Source organism: Parus major, chromosome 7, assembly GCF_001522545.3.
Source record: "Parus major isolate Abel chromosome 7, Parus_major1.1, whole genome shotgun sequence".
NCBI lineage: Eukaryota > Metazoa > Chordata > Aves > Passeriformes > Paridae > Parus > Parus major.
Window position 1 is genome coordinate 27,531,165 of NC_031776.1, and position 26,850 is coordinate 27,558,014.

Genomic DNA, 26,850 nt, shown 5'->3' on the forward strand with positions numbered 1-26,850 from the left:
CCCCCTCATGAATGGGTTGAATTCACAGCAATGTAATTTTCTGTTCAGCATGCACTTAGATACCGGGGAGTCCAAATTTTACATGGAAAAATATTATGTTGTCTGGTTTTGCCCAGTAGGTTTCCAAACTTCATACTATATCCATGAGTGAAGACAGCCAAGTAACATGTCAAAAGCAGAAATTTTTAGCTTTGGAGTCCAGGTGCTAGAGTGAGCATGGACTGAACAAAACCACAATGAGTAATGATGTGTTTTGATTATAAACCTTCTCCACATGTGGCCTTCTGCAGATTCTGAATGCATCATACTTGCTGTCTATTAATGACTACTCTCTTCTCCCACAGGGGGAAAGCAGAATTATATCAAAAAGTGTGACCTGGAGTCATTTGGTGCAAATTCTCAAGGACCCATTTACAGACAGTCAAAAGTGTACTCTGCTATTTTTTTTGTGGCGTTCTCATTGCTACATATGGAACTGAACCCTTCCCTGACCTTTCTGGTTTAATCAGCCATATACAGGCAGGGGGCTTGAAGTTCAAACCATGTTTATGATGGCAGAAAGCAAATATATTACTAGTTAGCCAAATGCACATTTGATAATAAACACTTTGTCTTACATTTAGGGTGAGCTAGAAAAACAAAACTTAAAGATTTCCAGTTAGAGACATATTTCTGAAAGAAAAAAAGAATCAACCAAAATATTTCCCCCCCCTTCATACCTCTCACACCACTATACGCTATTCCAGCAGAAGGAAAAGAAAGTCAGCTACTCTCAGTTCTGTTACAGTTACCAGATTTTTTTAACTTTCAAACCTAATGTGAGCATGGTAAGAGTCAAAGGCATAATTCCCTAAAAAACCAAGTTTAAAACATCATAATGTTTTATATAAAAAGTTACATAAAGTTGCAGTCATGTTTCATGTACTACTAGGAACGTTTATTTAAATAAGAAAGCACAAGGCTACATGATGAGTTTTATTGCCAGTGGAATCAACCACAACAAAGACTTATGCACTGACCCAGAGGAGCAAGGGAGACTAGTCTGGAAAAGATGATGATATTTTTCAAATTAAAAGCAGAACTGAAGAACTTAATAAGACACTGCTGAAATTTGAGACATTCATGATCAACCATCATGGGACAGAAAACCCAAGAAGAATTATAATGACTGCTTCTACTCTGACCTACATGGATTCAGTCTCTGGGCATATCTTTGTTCAGCTATTTAGGATATGCTGATCAGCTGTTTTGCTATTTGGAAATAGCTAGATTTTAGCTACTTCTTTTTCAGATACATGTATATTATCAACTCTAAAGAGTGGACTTTATGATTAATCATGACATTTATTCCATCAATATTTTTCTAAAAGACTGAACTTCTTTTACACCACTGTATGACTATTTTATGTCTCCTTTTCCTCATCAAATTTGTCAATGCATAATTTAGGATTTGGTGGGGTTTTTTTTTGTTTGGTGGGGTTTTGTTGGGATTTTTGTTTTGTGGGGTGGGTTTTTTTGGGTTTTTTTGGTAGGTTTTGGTTTGATTTTAATTCTTTTTCTTTTTAATGACTATAGAAAAATAGCAAGTCCAGAAATCCCTGCTAATGAAGTAAATTTTCTCAAAATCAACATAGGGACATACCTATGGATAAATTCTTATATGGACACTCTTTTCCTATTTAGCTGACACAAAGCCATTCTTTAAAACAATACACTAGAGTAGTGGGTGATCACAAAAAAGATACCTAAAATAAACTTGTCAGAGTCAACAGTTTGTCGGTTCCACTAAAGGAAACTGGGGGCTGGTAGATGCAATTAAATCACACAGGCTTTGACTGTCAGCTTTGTCATATGATTTTAATTGCATCCACCTAAAAATCCAAAGTATTTAGAAACACATTAAAGAAAAAGTAAAGAAAGAAAGTGGTGACCAAGAGCAGCACAAATATGTGGTCTGGCTTCAGCTAAAAGAACACTGGTTTGGGTAGATACTAGACAAAATAATAAAAGATTCTCTTTAATTCCATATGTACATTAGTTGTAGTGTTTAAAAAAAACTCCTGTTATTATTTCCATCACAGTTATTAGACTGTTTTTGATATTCCTTTAATTACTGCAGTTAGTTCCTATCACAACAACCAAACTTAAGGAGCCAATCTTTCTGGCACTGCATGGAGCAGAACTCCTGCCACAAGCTGTGGTAGATAAGCAATTAAGGTGTGAAAGGAGACAGAAATCAAGTAGAACCATAAATGTGATAGGATCAACCAGCACATTTCTTCCACAGTTTGGAGATGGGTGGGTTACTGAACACAGCCTCAATTGTACAAAAGAATAAAAATAACCTTGAGAAAAGACAACTCAGAACAGGGATATGTATATTCAGTGCTCCCCAGTCATGGCCTCTTTCCTGTGTAGAAATTTTGTCTGGGTGGAATTTGAGGATATTCAGCATTGTCTAGGATTTCTGAACATCTGGCAGATTGAAAAAAAAAAAAACAAAAACCCTCTGCAAAAGGTCTGACCAAACTTTGCTGCCAAACATCCAGAAATATTGGCTGTGGCCTCAGTGCATGCACAGATCAGTTGCAGGGGACAGTGTTTTAATTCCAGCACTATTAAGCATCATCACATGCTGTGCACACAGACTACACAAGGAATGCTTAAATACTTCTACCAGGAAAACCCTGAGTATAGCTATGATTGCCACGGGTGACAGGGAGACAGATGTGGAGAGACAGAAGTGGCGCTCACAGGCCACCACTCCTGCCTAGAACCTAGAAATTTCTTGAGCAGCAACTTGAACACCTACAATTTTTCTAAAGGATGTATCATTTGCAAGGCAAGGAAGAAGGGTGTCAACACAGGCTTGTGTCAGTTGATGTTTGAATAATTCTGGGTGCAAATGACACTGTGTGGGGAAGTGTTTTTGACTGAATCCCACCTTAATCTCTTCTCAGAAGAGCAGCCACTTCCACTTCGGCCTTGTGTAAAGCTGACAGTGCTTCCATATGCCAAAATAGGGTTATACAGTATAAACCCAAATAAAACCATGCATGCATTACTCATGAGAACATTTATGTGGTAAGTGAATATGATGGGAAGTTGATTACACCAAGGAAGAAGACAGAGCAGCAAAAGATCGGAACAGCATGCAATAAGCTGTTCACAGCCACCCTTTGTGATTGTTTTTGTGTTTGTGTTTTTTTCTTCTATTTCAGCTGCCTATACCTCTCAATGTCTGCCTAAGAAAAAATATCTAAGGAACTCCTTCCTGCACCACATTTTTCCCAAGAATGCTCCAGTGCTATGTGGAAAGAAAGATCAAATAAAATCCACAGTCAAGTCAAGAACTTTTTCAACTCTTTTCTCTTCAAAATATGTCTGTGTTTCATATCAGGTTTCTGGGAGTATCACAGTATCACAGATCAGCACAAGTCCTCTCACAGCACTCAGTTCCATCAGACAACTGTCTCCCATGAAAATATGGGTCTCTCCTGAAATTCTTCCTTATATGGTTCCGAACAGGCATCCCTCCAGAAAGCGCAGATCCAAAGCCACTGGCAGCTTCATGCATTTAGCTGCCCAGTACATTCTGTAACACCAAACATCTCAGGCCAACAGCAAAGGATGTTGTGCCATGTCATCATCCTCTGTCATTACATGGGCTCCTCTCAGATCCTGCCATTTGAAATCCAGGCATGTGGTGTAATTTAAGGCATTCTTCTGGAGTGCCTGCTGACTGAGGGCTGGAAATGGCACACACACTGGTGTCCCGAGTCCAAATCTAAGGGAAGATACCAAAGGCTTTGCCATGCATAGCTCCTGCTATGCATGTAAAACATGTCACAGTAAAACAAATAGGTTAAAAATTAGTTTTTATGTTAGGAGGTAGTTGAAAGAATTTATACATGCTGTGGGAGTGTTTGCCTTTAAGAGTATTCATTCATGTAATGCTTCCCTGTTCTTTACCTCTTCACACACTGCAGAAATGGGTCTCCTCTCTATCCCAGAATAGATGGCAGAATCACTGCTGATTTTCCCATTACCTCTTGTTTCTTACTGCCTGATCCAAATTCATTTTTTTTGGCATGTTTTTCTAAACAGTACCTATGCAACCACCAACAGCAAAAACAACTATAAGTCATCAGGCTTAACTGATTTTTAACAGATGCAACAGAAGGTGGCAGAAGAACAACCAGAAAGTACATTAAAAGGGGAGGCTTTGACATTGACCTGGCTTGCCTTGAAATTTACCATCCAGATCCCTTAGCTGGTGATGGATGGGGAAGAGCAGAACAGTAACTACTCAATGGACACCAAACTAAATTTAGTACCCCAACACTTAATCAAACCATGAGCTACATGAAGCCTATCTCCCTAGGGTTAGATTACCAGACTAGATTTAATAGTTTGATACCTTAGTTTGGCAATGGACCATGTATGATGGCCCACATGAAGCAGAAAAACCACCCATGCTGCACTTTTGCCAGCTGTACAATGCTTTGTCCAAGGAGGAAAATTCTTTCCCGACCCCTAGGAAATGGGTTTGTAGTCTGCAGAGTATTTGGCTGCTCCTCTCAAGCAGAGTTATAGCACAAGTAGTTTTTTAGGCTCATAAAATTAAAGATCATCAATATTACCCTCAAAAATTTTATCTATGAAAATAAGGCAGGTTAAGTGCTTGCCACAATCAAATGCACAAGTTAACATCCAGTGTTCAATACAACCAAGAAAGAAGTAGCTTAAAACAAAGACTGGTAACATTTTGGCTTGCTCTCCTTTTCCAGGAGTGTCTTAAAGGTTCTGACAGATGAGTTAAAATGCCTTAACACAGGGCACAGATTAATGTCTTGAGCTGTTCACCTCATACATGATGTGCCATTGAAGAACAGCATGTCAATCCAGTCCTAACAAGTTGAGAACATACAACACAATTTCACAATTATCTGGGGTGGTTATCCTAAAAATCACTACAGCAATTTATTGATGAACAACTGAGATGTCCATCCAGCAGATCTTTAGGGAGTATCTAGTGAAGGTAACCTTGCCTTTGCCTTACTGTTTCTACTCTGTGCTCCAAGCCAAAGTCATGCTCATACTCTTGAATGACTTGAAAGTTAAATCTTGATGATTTAACTTTCTATGCTGAGGTACCACTGGAAAACTGAGATCTGCAGTCAGATAAAAATAAAATTCCTAAGATATTAGCAAGAAGATCAAAGTGGTAGTTGAAGGAACAGGAAATAAAAAAATCCAGTTAAAGGAAGCCCCAGTTTCTTTCTACCTCAGATTTCCTACATTTATGGTCTAGTCCTCAATTTCTGCACTCTCTTTGATCTTGAATTGCCATTTCACACAACTTATCTAATAACGCCGCTGGAAAGAAAACCAGCAAGTTTAATTCTGGGGCCCTCTCTTCCTTGTTCAGTTAATGAGAATACAGGATCATCACAATATCAGATTTATATCCTGTCTTGGATTCTAAAAACATTTGTTCTTTCTGATAAGATCAATTCCACTGCAAAGAAACTCTTTGAAGAAAAGCTCCTGTCTAGCCATTTTAAAAACTTTTTATTTTTCTTTAGCCTGAGTCTGGTTTAATATTTATACTTCAACAAGATATCATAACATCTGTAGCCTGGATAGGTTTACCAGGATAGAAAAACCTAAGTATGTTGAGTACCTTCTATTACTGTATCATAATAAATTGTTTTTGTTAAGATTGTCCTTCTGAACCTGTTTTTCTGAACAGGTCAACTGTCCTTCTGAACCTCTGAAACATTAAAGTGGAAGAAGAAGCAACCTTGTATTGCCCAGCTGAAGATGGAGACAGACGACAACAGCTCTGCAGGCTCCTGCAGCTGTTCAGGGACAGTGCCTTTCAAAGGGGGCTGTTGTGTTCCCCCTTATTTTGCCCATGTCATTAAAGTAAGAGCACAAACAAAACACTAATGCTGTCACCCCCCTTTTAAGTACAGAAAATTAAAGGTTTTGGCCATGCTCATATGCTGAACTGCCAGAAGACATATTTAGATTTTTCATCAAGTAAGTCCAAGCCAGGACTTCAATCAAAGTTTTGTTCCTTCAAGGAAATTAAACTTGACATTTTAATTAGTATTGAATTTGTGTATTTTTTTCTAAGCTACTTAAAAAAACCCTCAGACTTTACTCTCCCAATCTTCAAAGTGGCTTTAAAAAGGGGATAGGTATCCCTGGAAAATTAACACTTTAAAACCAGATATAAAAAAAATGCAAAGCAGTGATGGCACTCTAGCTTGTAGGTCATTATATTTTACAATTGTTTCCATTTGACTTAAATAATAAAAACTGTGCAGAGTGCAATAAAAACTGGGAATATCCCACTTGAGCTTTTAATTAGGAAACATGAGAAATATGAAACAAAATCCCAGCATATGCTTCAACTTTGATTTCACTGAACTGTTACTGCAGCATAGCCTGGAAGAACCAGTTGGAATTAAAACAGCATTGTACACAGGTGCCACATGGAGAAAGTAGAAGCATGCTGCCATTTTCCTACTGCATTTGAAGAAGGTGAAACAATGAGGGGAAGAGAAAACACAAAGAGTATGGACAAAAATGCTCATGGGGACTGGCCAATGTTGTACGTACTAAGTGCTTCTGACTGGTGCCTTAAAAGCACCTAAAAGTAAGCAATTTTTTTAAAAAAAAATTCTTGACAGTTTGGTTAAAAACTGTTCCTTGGTTTAGGCACTTTACTGAAATTTGCTTTCTATGAAAAATGCCAAATTTTCTTCAAAAAGTCAAATCTAAGAACTACTTCTGAGTTTAGCTCCAGCACTTCAGAATTAATATACTCCAAAACCTTTTTTCCCACACAGTTCCTGTTGAAAAATCCCAGTTCCTGGCCTGGTCTTAAATAAACAAATAAGATAAATATCAGATGCCCTCTACCGGCCCTGTGTTTAAGTTAGAGTTTCAAAAGTTAAGAATTTCCCAAATTCCTTCTATCCCTTGCTTTTGTTACAGCAGAGTTGCAGTTTCCTGCCTCTGTCAGATGAGTTCCTCCACTTCAAAGATTAAAAGTGCGGTCAGTTTGACGGTGCAGCTGTCAGCATGCAATCGGAGCGTGACAGGAGCCAAAGGAAGCTGAAAGGACTGAGAGGGAAAGCTAACAGCTCCAGGAAAAAGAACTGTGTTAAGGGAGGAGAAAGGAAGATAGCTAGAACAAGGATGAGTACGTACCAGGACTGACACATGAAAGATGCCAGGATGGACAAGTCAATATCCCAAACACGAAGGGAACAGGGGGTACATACCCCACTAGACAGCCTTTTAAACCCTTTGAGTTAATTAGTTTCCCTGAACAAATCAGTCTTTCCCCTGAAAACACTCTTTTTTCTTTCAAGTTAAGAACATGTATGGCAGGTAGTGCAGATACAGGACTATCACAACACTCGTTGCAGATTCCTACCTTGCCTGCTAGGAAGGATATGCCGCAGCAGGGTTAGGTTTGTGTCACACATGAAGCTTCATGAATGGGCAGATGTTTGGGATGCAGGGATGTGAATGTGCAGTAGGAGAATATGAAGAATTGCAGCAGAGGAACATGCTGACTAGAGACAGCCCTTGAAGCAGTTTCTCACTGATAATAACCTCAGTTCCTGGCACACTCAGTGAAGTTATACTTGGCAATGCTCAGGTTTTGCAACACTGTCCTCTACAGAGAAACAGACCTGCAATGCTCCTGCCTCCCCAGAAGGGTAAACATTGGTGTATTCTTCTTGAGTAAAGATTCCATATTGCAGAGGCAACTTTTGCAGACTTTGCAGCCCCCAGGTCAACTTCAGGAAAGGGCAAAACCCAACAAAGACACCCTCCATTGCCTGTTTCTTACCTTCCCCTCAAACCTGGCGGTGGCTCCCAGCTGCACCCGGATATTCCGAGGAGGAAGGGTAAATGCTGGTGCTTCAGCAGGGACCGGGGGGCTGAGTGTCAGGGAGGTTTTGGAGACTCGAGTAGATGTCACCAGTTTCACATCCCCCATGATGTGGACTGCAAAAGAGAAACAAGTGGTAATACACTAATTATGGTCTTTAATTACCTTTGTGACAGAACCAACTAGGAATAAGAGGCAGAGGTTCTGTATGTGTGCTGTACCTGGGTACATGGCAGGATCTTCATTCTGAGGTGACAGGTGTTATTTTCTGGGAGGGGAAATGAGACCCAGGAATGGTGCCTGTGCCCACAGTTGTGGTCAGGGTCACAGTCTTGAGGTGAACTCAGTTTGAACTTTCAATTCCCAGGCCAGAGCCTTAACCAAGAAGTCATCCTTTACAACTTCACTAAAAGGTAATCACTTATTTCAGGAGGATATTTTCATACACTAACTTTGATTTTCCTGGCCTGGAATACAACAAAATCAGTAAGTCTCAAAAATGAGGCAGTGTTAAACAAGTACTTCTGAAATAAAGAGACCTCTGTTTGCACTGGATTTAAGTTGCAAGTGGGAATGTGAAAAATCTGATTTTTCATACCAAAGCTTTCAAGATCTTAAGAAATATCTGGATATCTCCCTGCAAAGTACTGCTGGTACAGAACAAATGCTTTTGCAGAAATTCAAAGTCTTTTCTTTACTGCAAACCCTTCTTACAGTGCATAGACCAGTAAAATAGCTTGGTAACCAAATTTCCTAACGCTACAAGTATGGCATTTTAGAGAACTAGTTATGGTTATCTGCTTCAGAAGGAATTCTTCTGCTGAACAGTTCATTTCCCAAGAAAAAGCAAAAATTATTGTATTTTTTAAAAGTAAAATTACATGGTTTTCAGGAAAAAAGTAGTAGCTGACCCTAATTCCTTGAATTGTCTATATAAATTAGAAGCCCACTGTAAAATGCCTGTTTAGTAGACAAGTTCAGTAAAGACAAAACCCGAGAAATGGCTTAACCCACTAGTAAGTCACGTGAAACCATGAAAAATACTGGACTTCCAGTCTTAATCCTCTGTCATACACACCTGTGATAGACTATGTATTTATCCGTCTGATTCTGATAAAAGTTGCAATTAACAATACTTGACTAAAAAGTGAAACTTCAGTTTGAATAAGAGAAAAATCAATTAAACTAAGGCCACATTACTCTTGACTGTATGAAGGGTTTTTCTAGAACAGGCTGCAGCTATCTGCAGAGCAGGGGAACAGAAAACTCATTCATTTCCAAACAGGACTTACACTCCAATGTCACATGTATGCACCTGGAAACCCTGTCTGAAACTCAGTTTTCCACAGAACATACGTGACACGCTCCATGAACAAACAGAAACACCTTCTCTGTGTTTATCCAAAACAGTTAAAGAGGGCAGCTCCTCTCACAGAAGATATTAGTCTAAAAGTTGCATATTTCATCTGAGATTTTTCTCCTTGACAACCAACAGAGAGAAAGAGGAACCTCCAGAGGGTGTTTTGGTTCTAAGGTGTGGGAGCCACAGAGCTTTGTGCTTCACAGTATGCACTTGTCAGGAACTAGTTTAGAAGGAAAATCCTTCCAAGATATCAGATAAATGATGCACAAGGATTTTCAAATAATGCTTGGAATATCTTTCCTCATTTATAGGAAAGCAGATGATGTGGACTTCAGAGTTCTTCTGGCATAGTGTTCTGTTAGCATTTCTGTATATTGACATCAAAACCCCCAGAAAATACTCTAGTGTTTCTAGAACATTCTAATTAATTTGAATTACTGAGGTCAACACAGAAATAGGATAAAAATTATTTCCTTAACCATGATGTATAGCTTCAAACTGAGAAATTCTGCCTTCATTTCCACAAGTTAAATTTGCAGTGAACGTCTGTACTGACACCCAGTCACTTGAGAGCACAGCATAAGTCTTCCTTTCCAGTATAAGCACCTCTTTAAAACCTACACAAGAAAAAAAAAATTCTTTGTACTGTAAAGAATGATATGAAATCACAATATCATTTAAATAAGAAAGAAACTGACTGCATTTCCAAAGACACAAGATGAAATCAAAGCCTTTCTTCTCTTCTAACAAATGTACTTAGTACCTGAGGGGACAAACACTTAAAGTCTCTCACAGCTATAGCTACCACAATAAACAACAATTTCCCTGAAAAACAGGAAGAATGATTTGTTCAACTAATTGTTCTTTCATTAAGGACAAGACTCCAAATTCAATTCTCTACTCAGCTAAAACCACAATTTACCCCAGTGGACTTTCATTCAACTACACAGCTGTAAACTGCTGCATACTGAGTTCCTATCTGCCAGCACATTTCTAAAATTTATTTTTCAAAGACCAAACTTTTCAAATTAATCAATCTTCAGTACTTCTTCCCACGTGTCCTTCTCCCCTGCTAAGATACACCTTTCCACAGTCTATAAATGTTTCATATTTGCAATGTCTCCCTAGCTTTGAACTCTTAATCAGTCCACTATTAAAAACCTGCAATAAAATTTTCAGATCACCAGTAGTGACAATAATGTGCCAGGTATAATGCAGATGGTATGAAAGTCTTTTCTTGTCAGGAGGCACTATAATGCAACACAATCTAAATTGCAGTGAAGCTGCAATACAAACCATAAGAGGCCAGTAACAAAACTTTTCCTTCCCCACACATCTGTGTCGACTTTGCAGAGTGTTTACGAGACCAAAACAACATCACAGAAAGCACATGCCACCTAAATGTTGTTTTAAAAATAATGTTGTAAGGGTAGTAAAATTGAAAACAAAGCTAAACCCAACAGCCAGCATCCAGAATCCAATTCAAACGATGTTCACCCATGCAAAGAGCATGGTGAACACTCCACTTTGGCCATTGTCATTGAAAAGAGCAGGCTGAAAAGAGCAAGAGGGAAAATTATAGGTACTCCAGATGCTCACAGGACTTCTACAGGGACAAAATGCTCAAGTATCTGTACATAGGTGTGATGCACAGAAACCTGGATATGGTACTAAGTACCTGAAACAGACACTGGCACATTGCTGGAAAATACACAACATTCAACATCCACTCATCCTCCAAACATCACTGGGCCCAGGAATGCATTGGACAAACTGTCCTGTGGTTAAAGTCCAACTCCAAGCTCTACACAAATGAAATTAAAGAAAAAAAGAAGAAGAAAAAAGAAAGAGTGTAGGAGGAAGTAGAAAGAAAGAAAAAAATCCAGAAATCCTGAACAATTAAGCCACTGTTACTGATCAGGTTACACTTCTATTGCATGTTGGTAAATACCAAAAGCTATGGACAAATTGATGTGTAATATGGTGAGATTGTAAAGCATAAAGACATAGCTAGTTTTTTTCATAAGAACATCTTCCAAAGATTTAAGGTTTTCCTAAATAAAGTGTCTAAAAAGGATTGAATTTACAAATTAAATACTAGCTCAAATCAGCACAAGCAGTTTTCTAGCAACATAAGCCTCTAATCATCCACATTTAGCAGTCTGACTTTAATTAACTATGGATGCTTCTAGTAAATAATTAGGAAGTATCCTTTTACAGCTTAGAGGATGTTTAACAATTTTGTTCCTAAACAAATAACTAATTCCATGTTGTGCAGTCTGGTGTTACTAGGGAACTACCATGTCCAAATATTTTAAAGAAATAATGTTCCAGAGAACAAATCTTGTCCAAGCTTACAATTTGATAGAACGGAAGAAAGCACACACCTAAAAGCTATGAAATGTGCCTGATTTTTTTTTTCTTTTATTTAAGCAACGCTATAATATAAGAATATCCCTAAAATATTTTTCTTAGATATTTCAAGCTTGCTTCTGAATAAGAATTCAAGGATGCTACATGAAATCCTAACATTTCATACCATATGAACACCTAGATTGTGGTCTTTAAACAAAACCAACTGTAACTAAAGTTGCAATGCAAACATTGTGGTATTAAACATAAAAGAAAACCACCATGCAAATGTTGGCCTGTAGAGTACTGATGTGGTTAGACAGCATTTCTAATCTGGATTTCTTTTTTTTTTTTTTTTATTCTTAATCCTCTCTAAAAAGCACATAAATCCTTACAAATTCTCACAATGTGCCCTCTAATCTTTCTAATACCAAAGCAGACTAGTGTGTTTCAAGCATTTTCTACTGGGAACAAATCTCTGTCACTCAATACTCTGCTCCCAAAAATAAACCCAGGAAAGCAAACACTAAGAAATCCACCTCTAGGTTTTTTCTCCTCCACTTATTTTATAAAAGTAAATACTTACCATCAGCTTCCTACATAACCATTTAATTATACCAATTTCCTTTCACCAAGTCCTTCCTCCGAGGCAGGAGAGAAATGAGCTGCAGAGAGTGCCTGTGTGTGTGTGTACGAGACAGCAAGCTCAGGCAAGTGAGAGGAAACCAGAGCTGCCAGCGGAAAAACCTTTATTTGACTTACTGATATTGCAACTCTACACTAAGCAGCACATTTTCACTTGGTCCAGCTATTCTGTTATTTTAGTCAGACTGGATTCAATAACCCCTGAACCATCTCTGAAATCTGGATACAACCTTTTGAGTGCTTTAAAAATATGAGCTAAAGGACAGACAGCCCTGGGCTTGGAGCATTTGTCTGCTGTTTGGGAGTCCTGGTTGAATTCCCTGCTCCATAATGGGCTGCCTGCATGACCTCAGGCGAGTCACTAAGCCTCTCTTTTGCCATGGCTCCCCATTTGTAAAGTGGGGATTATTGTACTTCCTTACCACAAAGAAGTGCTGTGAGGATAACTATATTAAAGGGTGGGAGCCAGGCTACAGTAAAGGACCACATAAATAGAACAGCTAGCAAAAGGCACAAAATTACCATAAACTTACAGGAAGCTGGATCTCATCATACCTTCCTTTTTTTTATAAATCAGTTGGGGGGTGTTTTTTTTTAAAGCACGTATTTTAAAACACTGGGTACACTTTATTCCCTTACACAGATCACTGAACTCAGACTTTTGCCAGGGACTAAATGCTATCCATTATGCTTCAAAATCTTCAGTATTTAAATTAAGTTCTTTTTTTTCTATTCTAAACCTGCTTGAGTTTCCCCTTCTCACACAGTTTATTTCCTTTCCTACAGCTTCTTTTTTTTACCACAGGGCTAATGTGCACAAGGACTAACATGTGGTTACCATACTTCTGCACAAATCTATAGCTTAACACGTTCTCTGAACTGCAGACATGAATTTTTGCAGCCATATGACTTGTGCCTATCTTTTCAGTCTTGCCCTACAAGACCACACAAGGAACTGTCCTGCCTTCTGTCAGCTACTGGTACTCAAGAACCAGCATGTAGAAAGAACAATAAACCATAAAGGATCAGCAAATGTTATAAATTTGTGTGTCTTTTTAGCAGAGAGAGAGAGACTGGAAGCTGGAACAAGAAGCAGGGGACTTGGAATGACACCAATCATGGCCATGCTGCTCTGGGCAGCTTCTCCTTCAGACAAAGGAACTGTAACAGGTATTGGGCTCTATACCAACAAGATTATGATGCTAGGACTAATTTGAACTGGCAACAAGATTAATATGAGTGAAATAAGTATTTTTCTTTCTTGAGGGGATAAAAAGATACTGCCCACAAATCATGCTTTTTGTGATGTTCAGATCTCCTGCCTGTACTCTGCTATTTGTAGGTCTTTCTAAGTGCTGTGGTCAAACAGAACCTCAATGTGTCTTGACACTATAGGAGTAAAAGAGATTTCCTATCAGTACTGACTTGACTAAGGTTTCTTCCTCTGTTACCTCATCAATATGTTTCTTGTTCTCTACAAACCTGGTTTCTAGAAAAGTCAGTTTTTCTTTTAAAAAAAATAAATTTTAGGAATTTTCACCCCAGACTCCTAAACGTCCTGACCTTTTCCCAGTAAAATTTGATAGCTACTACTAGATATTGCAGTAGGAACAGGATCAGATGCCAAATCTTCATGCACAACTCCATGATCCAAAAGTTTTGCAAGCTAAAGTTTTGGCAAATGTGTGTAAAATCCTTGAGCATGTTCCCACAATATGCTATTGCATAACTGACCCACAGAAAATGGGAATTACAGATCAACTGGCAACTTGTGCTAAAGTTTAGACTCAGTAAAGTGACAGAAAAAAAAATCCAAACTAAGTCACAATCTGATTTGTGACAATCACTTCCCAGATTTTCCCAGAAGCAAGTAAGTTCTTCAAATCCCATAATTTCAATGCCTTGAATTTCACATTCAGCACCTCAGCCATGAGGCTTTGCAGTAGCATAAATCTTGCCCATCCACAGATAAAGGAAAGAACAGGTTCAAGCTGTTCCAGGTCTCATTTTAACAAAATACTATTGCAGCCCTATGTCCATTCTGAAACAGTAAGGTTTTCCAGGATGCTTCAAATACTGAAATACTGACAAGCTCTCATGTAGCTGCATGTGAGATTCTGACAGGGTTTGAGCTATGAAATATAGAAGGAACTTTCCAAAATGTAGCAAGGCCATTTTTTAATGTCTCTTCTAGGAGTTTGGCCTACGTTGTTAAGAGATAAGAGGTGTTCTGTGGCAGATTTCCTTTATTGTATATCTTGTGTATCCTTCCAAGAAGTACAACTATTTCTATATACTTTTCCAAGTGATATTCAATTGATTAGCTTTGGCTGAATATGCAAATCACAACAGTGGCTACTGTAGAAGAATCTGGAGGTAGAACTGGCTAATCTGGTGTGACTCAGAAAAAACTTCCTAATTTTCCGATGGTAAGTCTCCAAAAGAGACTAAAATATATTATACAGCTTGAATGAAACAGAACATAATTATTTTTAGTGTAGAGAGATGTAAGAAATGAATCTGTCTAATCAATAAACTTTTTTCTTTTATAATATTTGCATAACTAATACAGCACGGACTTTAAACTGAAATGGTTTCCATGGTACAATGCCATAGATGGGTGAGAATTTTATCCTGATCTTATGTGAAAGAATATCTCAAGATGATGCTAAGTGACCTACATTTACTTAAAGCCACGTTTTTTAAAGGACAAGGATGGAAGTAAAAACCTTTATTTATATAAAACCTATAAGAAAACAAATGAAAAATCATCCATGTTATTTTAAATGAAAATCACGTCATTCATACTAGTCTGTGCTGTCTAGGAAATATCCATTAGCAATGATGACCTTCTTCCAGTTACAAACAGTTGTAAATGTCCTTTAATTTGCCTCAATTTATCAGTGCTGTTCAGGGTACTAAATAAAGATACAAGGCCCATTGGATCTGTAAAAATATGTAATGTCACTTACTCTCAGTAGTTCATGTGGCTGCAATGGAATGTCTAACATGAGCCCTGATGTTTGCCCTTGAACAATTACACCTTAAAGATTTATTGATAAATTAAAGCAGCTGTAAAAGTTATTTCAGGTACAAGGAAGGGTTAATAAATATATAGAAAAGTGAGAAATAAATGTGTACCTTTGATAACATAGTTTCCTCTTGATTATAAACAGACATGCTACATTATTCAATTATTCCATTACCACTGAGCATTAAACTGTAGGAAAGAACACACCCATTACAAAGCAGCTGAACATGTCTTAAAAGAATGCAATGACATTTGAAGACTCAGGTTTAATTTGAAACATCAGATTAAGAAGCAGTAAATCAAGAGAGACCACAAGAAACAGCTTCTTTGCAATTGTTATCTTGGAAGAAATATGAGTAACTAAATGTGACATGCATTGGGCAGGTTCAGTACAGCATCCATACCTAAGAACTGTTTTACAGCAGCAAATTGAAGCCAGAGGGAAGCCCAGATGGCAAACGGGATGCAAGTTGGGCTTGTTCTTGCTGATTCCAAAGGGGCTGCCTATAGAAGCACACTGGGAGAAGTAATTTGATCTGACTTCAAAACCTCCTACAATTCTAGTTTATAAGCAACATTTTGAAAGAAGGGAAAAAAAAAAAAGGCAAGATCTACAAAAATGTTTTCAGTACACTAAGCAGCAGGTCACTGCCAATAAAATTCTACTGAGTTTTCCTTTAAAGGATCATTTCTTGTAATCAATCTATACCAAAATCCAAACACTTTGTCTAGAGAAAGTTTGGACTAAAAATCTCAATATGAATTTCATCATTGACAGCTGGTCTCATAAAGGATCAAACTTCTAGTAACATCTTTCGCAGTCCTAAAAGAAGGATTTTCAGTATATGCAGAGCATGCACTCAGAGTATCTGAAGAGAGATTGCACCAGGCTTCATCTTAACAACAAACCTTTGTGTTTAACTTGTGTTGTGTATCTTGTGCTTGACAAGTACAGAATAACTGGTACAAGTTGGTGTGTATGATAGAAACATGCATGTGACAAAGACCATCCAAAATTCAGGGACACCTCAAGGTGTGGTTATGACCCTGATCATTGAACAACAGGATCTAGACTAGTAACTTGTTTTTGCAGGAAGGAAAACAATTTTCCCAGTACTGTGCTGCCTTTCAGGATATACAGTGAGGCAAGCAGCAGGGAAATCACCAGGAAGATATTTGCTTCAGGTCATCTCCTCACAGCAGGTGGAATCTGCACTGCTCCTCCACAACCTCTATGTGTCACCAGTGGTCACAGACAGTTCACAGCCACCAGTGAAGTGGCTGACCACCACAGAACACCTGAGCATCATCTGGGAAATCCAGATGAGAAGGTATCTAGGAGGACTTGCACAAAACAATTGGGAGAGAGGCTCTAGAAACCATCTTGAAATGCAACTTGCATTTATAGAATGCATTTATAGAATGATTTTCAGTGCCAGTATAAGCTGATAGTAGCATGACATTTCAAGATAAATTTGCAACTACAGCTCTGGTTTCAGACCTTAATTCTTAATATACATAAGTCCAACAATACTTCTTTGCTAGCAGTTAAACAACACCTTACATTCAAGCCCCTTAGAAGTAATTTATTTATATTGACTCTCTCATAACCAAGGGCTGAATAAAAAGCACTTGACTTCTAAAAAGAAAAAAAAGTGCTATTTCCTGTTTATTTGGTACAGTACTTCCTTCTAGCTGAGTGCAGGTTTCAGCAAGGCTTCTAGCAGAGCTAACAAGTTTTATTGTGGTGCACATTAGCATGGGACGAGTTTTGAGAGGTTTGCCTTTGATTTAAATAAAAAGTTTTTCTGTGAAAGTCCTATTGTCACGATGTCTTAGCAGTGGTGGAAGGTTATGCTAAATCAGCATATTACAGTAAAATTTCTGTTGGTTTGAGGTTTTTTTCAGGTTCCACATTTCAAAGAGTTACCACATTAACTTTCCTTGATGCTGATGCTGCAGGTGGTCAACTGCTGTTGCCTATTTCCAAGCCAGTAGGGCCATAAAACTGCATGAAAGGTGAGTCATGGAAGATTAGTGGTTCATAAACCACAGGATTTTTTAGCCTCTAAATTTTGCTTCATGCTTTAGTTTCAAATATGTCCAGAACTCAAAAAAAACAAAGACAGACCCAAGTCTGCCAAGTTCTAAATCATCTGGGAGAATGAACACATGCACTCTACTGGCAGAGGTGTGTGAACCCTGGGGTAACATTGGAAAGAAACCTTTTCACTTCAGCCAGAGATCGACAGGGCCATGGATAAACACCACTCAGTTTCAAATTATATTGCAAATACTTAATACTGAAGGAATTAAATCTTCATTTGAAAGAGCCACTGGTCCTCTATGCTGAGATACACTGCACAAGGCCAAATTCTGAGCTGCCTTCTATTCTGTGAATTCCCATTAACTGTCAGCAGAAAACCCAGAGCCTAAGTTCTCCTGTGAGTTTATTTTTTCTGGAAAGAGAAGTTTTTTCATGCATGCAAACCAGCATACTCCAAAAATCACTGGGTATACATCAATCCTTAACAATGTATTTGGCACTGTAAAACAAAGAGAAACACCACCTTGCACAAAAAGTTATAACCCTGGTGTGAGATGGGGCTATACAATGATAGTTCCTAATTTTTCTACAGGGAAAACTTCAGGATAATGCAGTGTCTATCAGAGTGAATGGCTGGTCCACAACACCCACATTTCCCATCTGACATCTTCCTGTGACCTTCTTCCCACTCATATTCATAGATGAAAGTGAAACCTTTAAGGGTGTTGTTCCAAAAGAGCTGTAACAGACATGAAGAAGATTAAGCACTCTTCTGATGATGAAATGTGGACTTCTACATGCATCCTTCAAGCTGGAGATTTTTCTTCTACCTTACCTCTAATGTCCAGATTTTAGCAATGATGTAACCAAACAACACCAGCTCCTAACACTGAAGCCATCTGTCTGATCCTCTCACAGGTAGTCAGGTTTCACATACAGTGGTACCTGCTGCATTTCAAGCCTAAACCGCCTCAGACTTCAGAAAAAATTAAACAAAAATGGTAGCATTTTTACAAATTCTTAAACTGAATAATTCCCCCCATAAGGGCCCTACTAGGTGAACTTATGGTGGTAATTATTTTCAAAAAATTAAAAGCTTGCTGCAAAGAAAATGAAGACAAATTTATTCTCAATGTACATGGGAAGTAAGATGTGAAGTCATAAGCCTTTAATTGTACCATGGACAATTCAGATATGGGAAAAAGTTTAATTATTAAGAATTGAAGAACCCCTGGAAGAGATTGCTCCAGGAGCCTGTTGAGTCTTCAGTGCTGGAAGTCATACAAATGTCTGTCAGGACTGACACATACAGTTGATTAAGCCTTGGATAGGGGAGAAACTGGATGGAGTCCCTTCCAACCCCATGACTCTGTGATTCATCTAACAGTTGATTTTAAATTTGAACTACAATATAGGACTTTCGCATTCTGGATATGGGCCAGCAAGACAACTCTTACTCTGTAGAGAACACTGGAAATCTGAAAAGAAACAACTGCTATAAGGTGAAAAAAATCAGCCTATGAAAATATCAACAATATGAATATATAAATTATTAATATTGAAGAGCTTAGTGAGAAGCAGTGAGGCAGAAGGGATTTGGTTTAATCTTACTTCAGCATCAGTTTTCAAATCTCAATCAAATGTCCATTTCTCATAACAAGAGGATGGAAACAGCTTTCATTTGAGACTGCAGAGAGTGGGACATGCAGGCAGAGATATTAATTCTTTTAAAGACATTTCCATTTTCAAACATAAACTGCCCTGTTATATTCAAACACCACACTGCATATAAAAGTTCATTTACATACTTTTTACTGGATTTGTAAAGTAAAGAATTACAGTAAGTTACTTAGGTCACATCACATTTCTTCAGCTATGTTCTACAAAAGCACACAATGGGTGCTCCTGAAGGTAACAGCTTAAAAGTGTATAATAAAAGAAGATTCAAATGTGAATCAGTGGTTTGGAGCCTCTTCACATTTCTGTGGAGCTTGTATGGACAGAAGAATGGTTGGACTGTCTGAAATCCAGGTCTGCCCTGACTGCCCTGCTTCCAGCTGGGAGAAAAGGGCCTGTTTTTCTTTTTCTTCTTGGAGCTTCATTAGGGTGTCTCTTCCCATGAAACTCAGACCCCATCCAGTCCCTAGCCCCTCTTTACACAATATATCCATTCAATGAGCAGATCAACATTTACCCTATCAGCAGAGAAAAACTGGTAGGAACAATGAAATCTTTCCATCAAGTCCTCCATGTTTTCCTAACCCTTTTTAAAAGGCCCCAATTCAGCCAGATATGTGATGCTTTTGTGAAGATCTACAGAGACTTGATCCCATAAGTCACAAGTCTAACGAGTAACTGGCCCAGCTCTCCTCACAGGCAGGGAAAGGTAGGAGATGATTACACTGCCAGGCAGAGATGATCCCTAGAAAGGATGGAACGGAGAAGAAAAAGGAATCATTGAGATTAAAAACAAAGAAAAGAAGAGACTGAGAAGGAAAGAGAAATCAACAGGAGATGAAAGAGACAGCTGGGAGGACACAAAAAGTTGCCAGAGACGGGGAGGATTATGGTCACATAGGCAGAGAGAAAATAAGAAAGAAAATATAATGAAGGCTGCACAGACCAACCAATATTCAGATACACTCACATTATGGCTCAGAGTCATGATGGCTCAATTTTTTTAATTCCACAGTTTTAACTAAAGAAACTTCAGGACATTTTTCCCCCTACTCTCCCCGTATAAGAACAAACAAATGATCCAGGGATGAGTGAAGTTCATACAAACCTCTTTTGACAGAATTTTGTCCACAAAGATGATTGCTGAAGAATCACTCTCCACAACTCTCTCCTCCCCATTTCTCAAGCTTTGTTGTTTGCAAAGTGTTTTGTATTTCTCCCCACCCAAGTGCCTCACTCAATCTGTCTACTTGCCAGTTTAGGGCAATACTCCTTTATATGAAATCCCAACAACTGCTCTGCATGCCAACACTGAAAGTGAGCAGGTCAGAAAGACACCAATTATCCAAGTGTTGACACAGATGTGAATAAAAATGTGCAACGTTGATATTAGAAACAGAGAAGTGCATTCTCTACTTTTTTTTTTTTTTTTTAGGATAAATAAAGCATTAAAGAAGATTAAAAAAACTACAGAAAAAGCTAGTTTTTCAAACATGTGCTGACACTTCACATCCCATTACCTTTGTGGTATACTTCTTGAATACACAAAAACTGACTGTATTTTCTCCATCCTTTTTTTCCAGTTTGTATTGCATGTAGTTCCCGTCAGAGATTTTTTCCTTTAATGACAGATTAAGAAAATCATCCCCCTACTCCCCTTAAATTAGGTCCTGCTTCAATACTGAGATAGTTACACTTCTCAGCAGATGAGCATATTAAAGCCTTGAGATTAAAATTTGACGTCTCTCTGTTAAGTGTATTTTGACAGCAAATTTCAGCCATGAGGACAAAGGGCAGAACCTGGCCAGATTCTGTGTTTTGTTCTTGGCCATACATTTCATTCCACGAGCAGCAGAGGTGAGCAACAAGCAGAGTAATGTTGTCTCAGTTCCATTTTCCTCAAGTCACTAGGAAGACTGCCAATGCCTCCAGTGAGACCTGAAAGGGGAACCAGGTCCAAGGCAAGCTCCTCATTTACCAGCACTTGCCAGGAGACTTCTCTGAACTGCACAGAGAGCTCCACAGGCTCTGAAAACCAGTCTAGAACTGGGTACACTTTTAAACTCTGCAAAGAATCTCCAAATCATATGTGCCTCAGGGATTCATTCATCAATTTAAAATGTAGCAGTAGGCCTCAGTTCTAGGTGTCCATGAAGAAGTGGTCCTTAATTAATTTGGAAATAAAGGAAATGGGGAAAATGATCTTTGATTAGTATTGATGAGATCAAAAATATCAAATAATTTTATAAATATTGGGGAGGAGGATTGATAAAATATCAATAGAACTGTTATCACTGTATACCAGGAACAACCAGAAGGTTACCCTATGAAATCGTCACAGAAAGTGTCAAAATAAAATGAAAGCTCTGAACCCACATAAGATCCTCCCTTAGACAAAAAAATATCTCAATGTACTAAGAAGGTAAGAGAGAAAGATAAAAAAATACCTTTTCCCAGTGTACCCTTGGATAGAGCATGGACACAATTCTAGCAAAAGGTGGTTTGGCCTGTTAAAGAAGGAAATTTTGGTCTCTCATGGAGATAATTAAAACAGTGTTTTTCCAATAAAAGACAATTACATAGACAATTTATATCCAGAGCCTGAAAATGGGGAGCAGAAATAATTTCACTGAATACTGCTAAGATACACAAAAGTTCATTGGTCTTGCTGAGGAAATTCCTGGAATATTTGTACCTCGTGATACATATCCAAGTCTGCTGATCACAGAATGTATAGGCTTCAGGTTTAAAAGATGCCCCCAAAACTGCATGCAAAATAACTTATTGTTGAAAAACTTCTGAATACAAACACTAATTAAGAGAAATAAAATACTTAAACACCCAGTTGTTTCAAAGAAAAAAAGAGGACTAAACTACATTTAAAGGCATCAGAATGAGGTGGGTTTTTTATAAAACATCAGGTACAATTTCTGAGGAATCTAGCTGTGAAGTCAGAGGAACAAATATAAGATAATTAATAAAAATATGACTGTATGAATATATAGACTAGTTATATGCCTCACTAAACAGCTCCAAATCACAACAGCACTATTTTGACAAGTATCAGCAAATTCTAAACCCTCAGGAAGGGTAGCACAGGAAGCTAGGGTGGCAGGAAAAGCACAGGGACCTGTTTGCATAGCAAGTTAGAGGTCTGCAGGGGAATTCCTGCTATGTAACATTACAGTTCACAACACAGGAAGATTTCCCCTATTCTTCAAATACTCTTCCTACTTTTCCTGCAAGCACAACCACTTGGCTAGTTTTTCCAATGGCCATGGATCCCTTCTCCAACACCACAGAATCATTAAGGTTTGAAAAGACCTCCAAGAGCATGGAGTCCAACCTTTGAGCAAAAATAATGCTTTTAAGATTAGTATTATGTTTTCATAAGGAAAAGGAATGTTTTAATGTATGGACCTAGGATTTAAGTTGGTTTAAATAAGCCTATTTTCACAGGGCCACAGAAGTGAGCCAGCTTACACCAGCCAGGGATCTGGTAGCACATCTTTCTGTGAAAGTTTTGGCAGCTGAGTGTAAACCCATTAATCTTGAACTACGGGACTACAGTTCTGTGAGATCAGCAATCACCATGACCCTGTAGTATTTATTCTGTTTCTTATCTGACAGGAAAAACCAGCCTCCAGGAATCTGCCTGGTGAGGTACAGGACAATGGACAAATTCTGCCTCTGAGGCAGTAGCCTCATATTTGGAATGACTCAGTTATCTGAAACCAGAGGCAGGTAGTGAGCGTTTTCTACTTTAGATCAAATCGATGGTCCTGCTTTCAAATAGGGGAGATATTTCAAAGCATCTTTGTGTTGCTTTAATAGAAAACTTTCAAACAGAACAACCCAGGCAAATCCTACACAAAATCTAGTAATTTAAAGTGAGGATGTGGAACCCAAACTTCCAGATTTCTGAACTCAATTCCCAGCATTGTTGCTTATGTATGGTTCTATAGCAAACACCTGGAAGATTAATCCCACATGTGACAAAGATAAAAGCTTTTTAGGATTCTAAAGATGATGTTACAAAGTATGTCCAGCAAAGCATCAGTATTTTTAACACACCCAAATTCATGAACACATAAGGAAAATAATTATCTTTTGAGAAGTCAAAGGGAAAAAAAAAGACAATTTCACTCAGGACTGCTACCAAAAAGAGTTACTACTGCCCTATTTTCTACTTTTAAGTTTCTGATGGGGAATAACAGCAAGAACAAAAAACAGCATGCTGCAGAATTCCAAATAAGAATTGGTTTGTTGGTTTAACAGACAAGAACATTTTTTCCCAGCACAATTATCTAAATCTATGAGATACCCAAAACAATTATTAACCACTTATTACAAGGAGGTAGCTGCTCCTGTGGTAGAAAATACAGACACTATCTGGATTTATTGGTGCTATGCATGAAGAGACATCTGGAAGAAAATAATAAGTTAACCAACCTTTACAGGTTTTTGATATCACAATTGGAAATCCTTAGAACAAAACTCAACACAACTAGCCAATTTGAAGAAGCAGTTTCTTGTAAGTCTAAAACTTAGGCCAATTTCCTGGAGCTGGCAAATATTTCAGTTACAGTTGCCATCCCTAATCACAACAAGTTTTTCCTTCCAGTATTGGCTTTTCTGTGAATTTGAAACCCAAGCTTAATGCAAAACCACATCAAGCAGAAACAGGATAAAACAGATCCCTGCTGAGCCTGAATGGGTGAAGCTGCAGAGATTCTTGCTGCTCTAGTCACAATAATAGTTTCAGCTTAAAAACTACTGGTCCATTTCAGCAAGTGGATGCTTTTCTGCAATGCCACACAAAGCCACATAAAAGTGAAGATAGCCTTCTCCTAGATTTCTTTTTAGTGTACATTATCTGGGACACAGCAGCAGAGAAGCTTGTAAAATGAATTAAGCAGGCAAATGCACTGTGTTTGTTTTCAGTTCAATAGGAGGCTTTAATTTAATATTGAATACATATGAAGGACGAGACATGCTAAATTGAACGAGCCTGGAGGCTTAAAGTGATATTAATTCCACTTGCAATCAACCATGTGGATCCAATGATCAAAGAGACTTGGAAGCAAGAAAGGAATAATGGAAGTATCAACACTCAGCAATATTCTGTTGCCTTGGGCAGCACAGGACCCGAACAGATGCCAGGAGAGCAGCAGGGCTATCTCTTCTCACATTGAAGGCAGACAGGAACTAAAGCCACACTGGACTGTCATGCACCAACAATCTTCAAGATGCTGCTATGAAAAGGTGTCAATTTTACTTCTACTCTTTTGTTTTAAAAGCTTAGGTACTGCCCTGGTTTTGACTGGGATCGAGTTAATTTTCTCTTAAACCGTGTCACATCAAACAATGACAGAAACTTTCTATATAAAGAACTGCTAGTGTGACAAAGCATGACTTAGAAGAGATGAGAGATGAACACCAAAACACAATTGTAGTTACTGAAAATTATCAGATAAAGTCTTTAAGAAGACCAGAGACAGGCCTATGGAATAAGCAAGTGTTTATTTTAGCAACAGGACTTGCCACAGGAGATAAACTCATGGTTTAAGTTATTTTAAAAAGTCTTCCCAGATCTAGCACATGTATTTTGCATTATCCAGAAGAAATAACAAACTAAACTAGAAATATTAGCTTTTTAAAAAGGGAAAAAAACATCAAGATTAACATGGTTGTACTTTTGAATCAAACTAATAACGAAATTAAGTCCTCATATTATGAGGGCCTGAATTGTTCTTTACATTCTTGTAGCAAGACAGCTGAAGCCAAATATATTAATTTTTCTTATTATATGCCAGGCCTTAGTTCTGTAAAAGAACGATCCAACAAAAAAAATGACCCAACATTGACAGGGCTTCAAGTTTAAAACAAGTGGTCAAAACTTGACATGTAATGAACCAAGTTCATCCTTAGCTTTATTATTCAACCTGCTTCAAGTTAAAATAAGGTAAATACTTCCCCTTCAAGTTCTGTTGAAATGAATGTGAACATTGTCCTGATTTAACTGAATATTGATCATGCTTTTTGGCAAATTTCATCAGTAAGTCTTTCATTCTTCTGTGCAGCACATCCACCCAGGAAAGTTGAAAGTATTCTCATAGAAACTAGACATTATTGGAAGAGTATTTGATGAAACATTCCTCCTCAAGTGTGCTTGTTTTGTTTTCAAAATAGCAGTTGTTTCCAAGGACCAGAGGATTTGGATTTTGTTGTTCTTAAATGTTTAAGTTCTTTATCTTCCTGCCGCAAGTTTAAAAAACTGTTAGTGATAACTTTCCTGATATCTTGCTACATTTTTAAAATAGTTTAAATTTACATTGGGGAGGTCCTGTTGTACCTTATAAATCTCCCAGAGAGTAGAAAAGGATTTTTGTGGGCTTTCTTTTTGCCAGAGTTCCCATGCTATGTGTATTTTAACTACTACTTTCTTTAGACTGAAGTGCTGCCTATATTTTAACCCCTCTTACACAGAGCTGCTGTGACTTCTGCATGGGAGATTCAAATCACCAGAGCCCAAAATGATCTGTTACAGGCAAAAAAACTTACACATCACTTAAATAACTAATAGATGTCTGTTACTGTTCCAAAAAGGTAGGGCTTTCAGTGTTCAGAATAAACTATAAACAAGTTCCTCACAAAGACATGTAGCTTCAGGTAAAATAAAAGGTGAATGATGAAAAAGAGATAATGTCTACTTACATTTTTCTAGCCTTTTCAATCTCTCTGCACTGTTACAAAGTTATTTCTTTCCCCATTCTTTGGAGATGGCTAAGTCAAGTTTTACTTATAAACTGCTGAAGTTTTTTTTTTTTTAATAATTTTACATCTTGGAAGAGAAAAAGAATCAGTGGGAGATTTGCATTGTTAATGTTAAATACACGAAACAGAGAAAGGCAAACCATATAGAAAAAAGCAGTTTGAAAATACCAGCCATTTGTCCCTAATTCCTTGTCCTAGCTCATGTCAGCTCCTTTCCTTAAGGACTTTATTGCAATATTTGTAGCCTTGCATATACATAAAGCTCTTTATTAATTTAGTAGGTCTGCTTACATAAGTAATAGAAAGTTGGCAGACCTAGGTCAAAATGGAAATGAAGCAATAATCACGGAACAAGGATTAAAAACTCTTAGTACAACTTTCAGTCAGAAGAAGCGTGGTCCTGTGAAGTCTTTGGATATAATGTTACTGGCATCTGACTAGAAGTGCCACACTCTTCCATCTGAGTTAAGCAAATATTGAGGGGAGTAAATGTTTTAATGGCAGCAATTGGCTCTAAACTTACAGGGCATGAGAAGCACCACTGTAACACAGAGTGAGGCACTGCTGACAGGCTTCAGGTTCAGGATCAGACATCCAATGAAATCTAGGCACACAAGCATGGCTAAGTGAGACATCTGCTTCAAGTTACTCAGCTCATCCACAGGGTGACAATGGTTTGCCTTGTTTACAAATAAATATAATAAATAATCAGGCAAATCTGTAGTTAGTTAAAGCATTAGGAAAAATACACCCTTTAAAAATGCCTCTTGCAGAAAGACATCTGTTAACTTGAACTCTCCAATCCAAATTGTTACAGAATCCTTTATTTGGGTTTACCTTTTGTCTGCTTCCATTTCATTTTCTACTCTCACTGGTCACTTTATGAGTTATGTTTAAGAAGGAAACATGTTTTCTAGCAACAAATGACATCATCATTTTGGCCATATGCTTACCATTACACCAGAGACTCAACAATCAAAAATTATTTAACCAGAGGAAGATTCTAGTGATTTCCTCTTTGGCGACAAACTTACTCA

At 37.9% G+C, this 26,850-nt stretch overlaps 1 protein-coding gene across 3 annotated transcripts in view; it reads right to left on the reverse strand.

The window, feature by feature from the left end:
• MYLK (myosin light chain kinase) overlaps nt 1-26,850 on the reverse strand; it is a 194,260-nt gene that overhangs the window by 131,247 nt on the left and 36,163 nt on the right. For all 3 annotated transcript variants that reach the window (XM_015634874.3, XM_015634872.3, XM_015634873.1), the window contains one exon: nt 7,880-8,037. In XM_015634874.3, the coding sequence (XP_015490360.1) occupies nt 7,880-8,037 (158 nt within the window). The remainder of the gene's footprint in view (nt 1-7,879; nt 8,038-26,850) is intronic.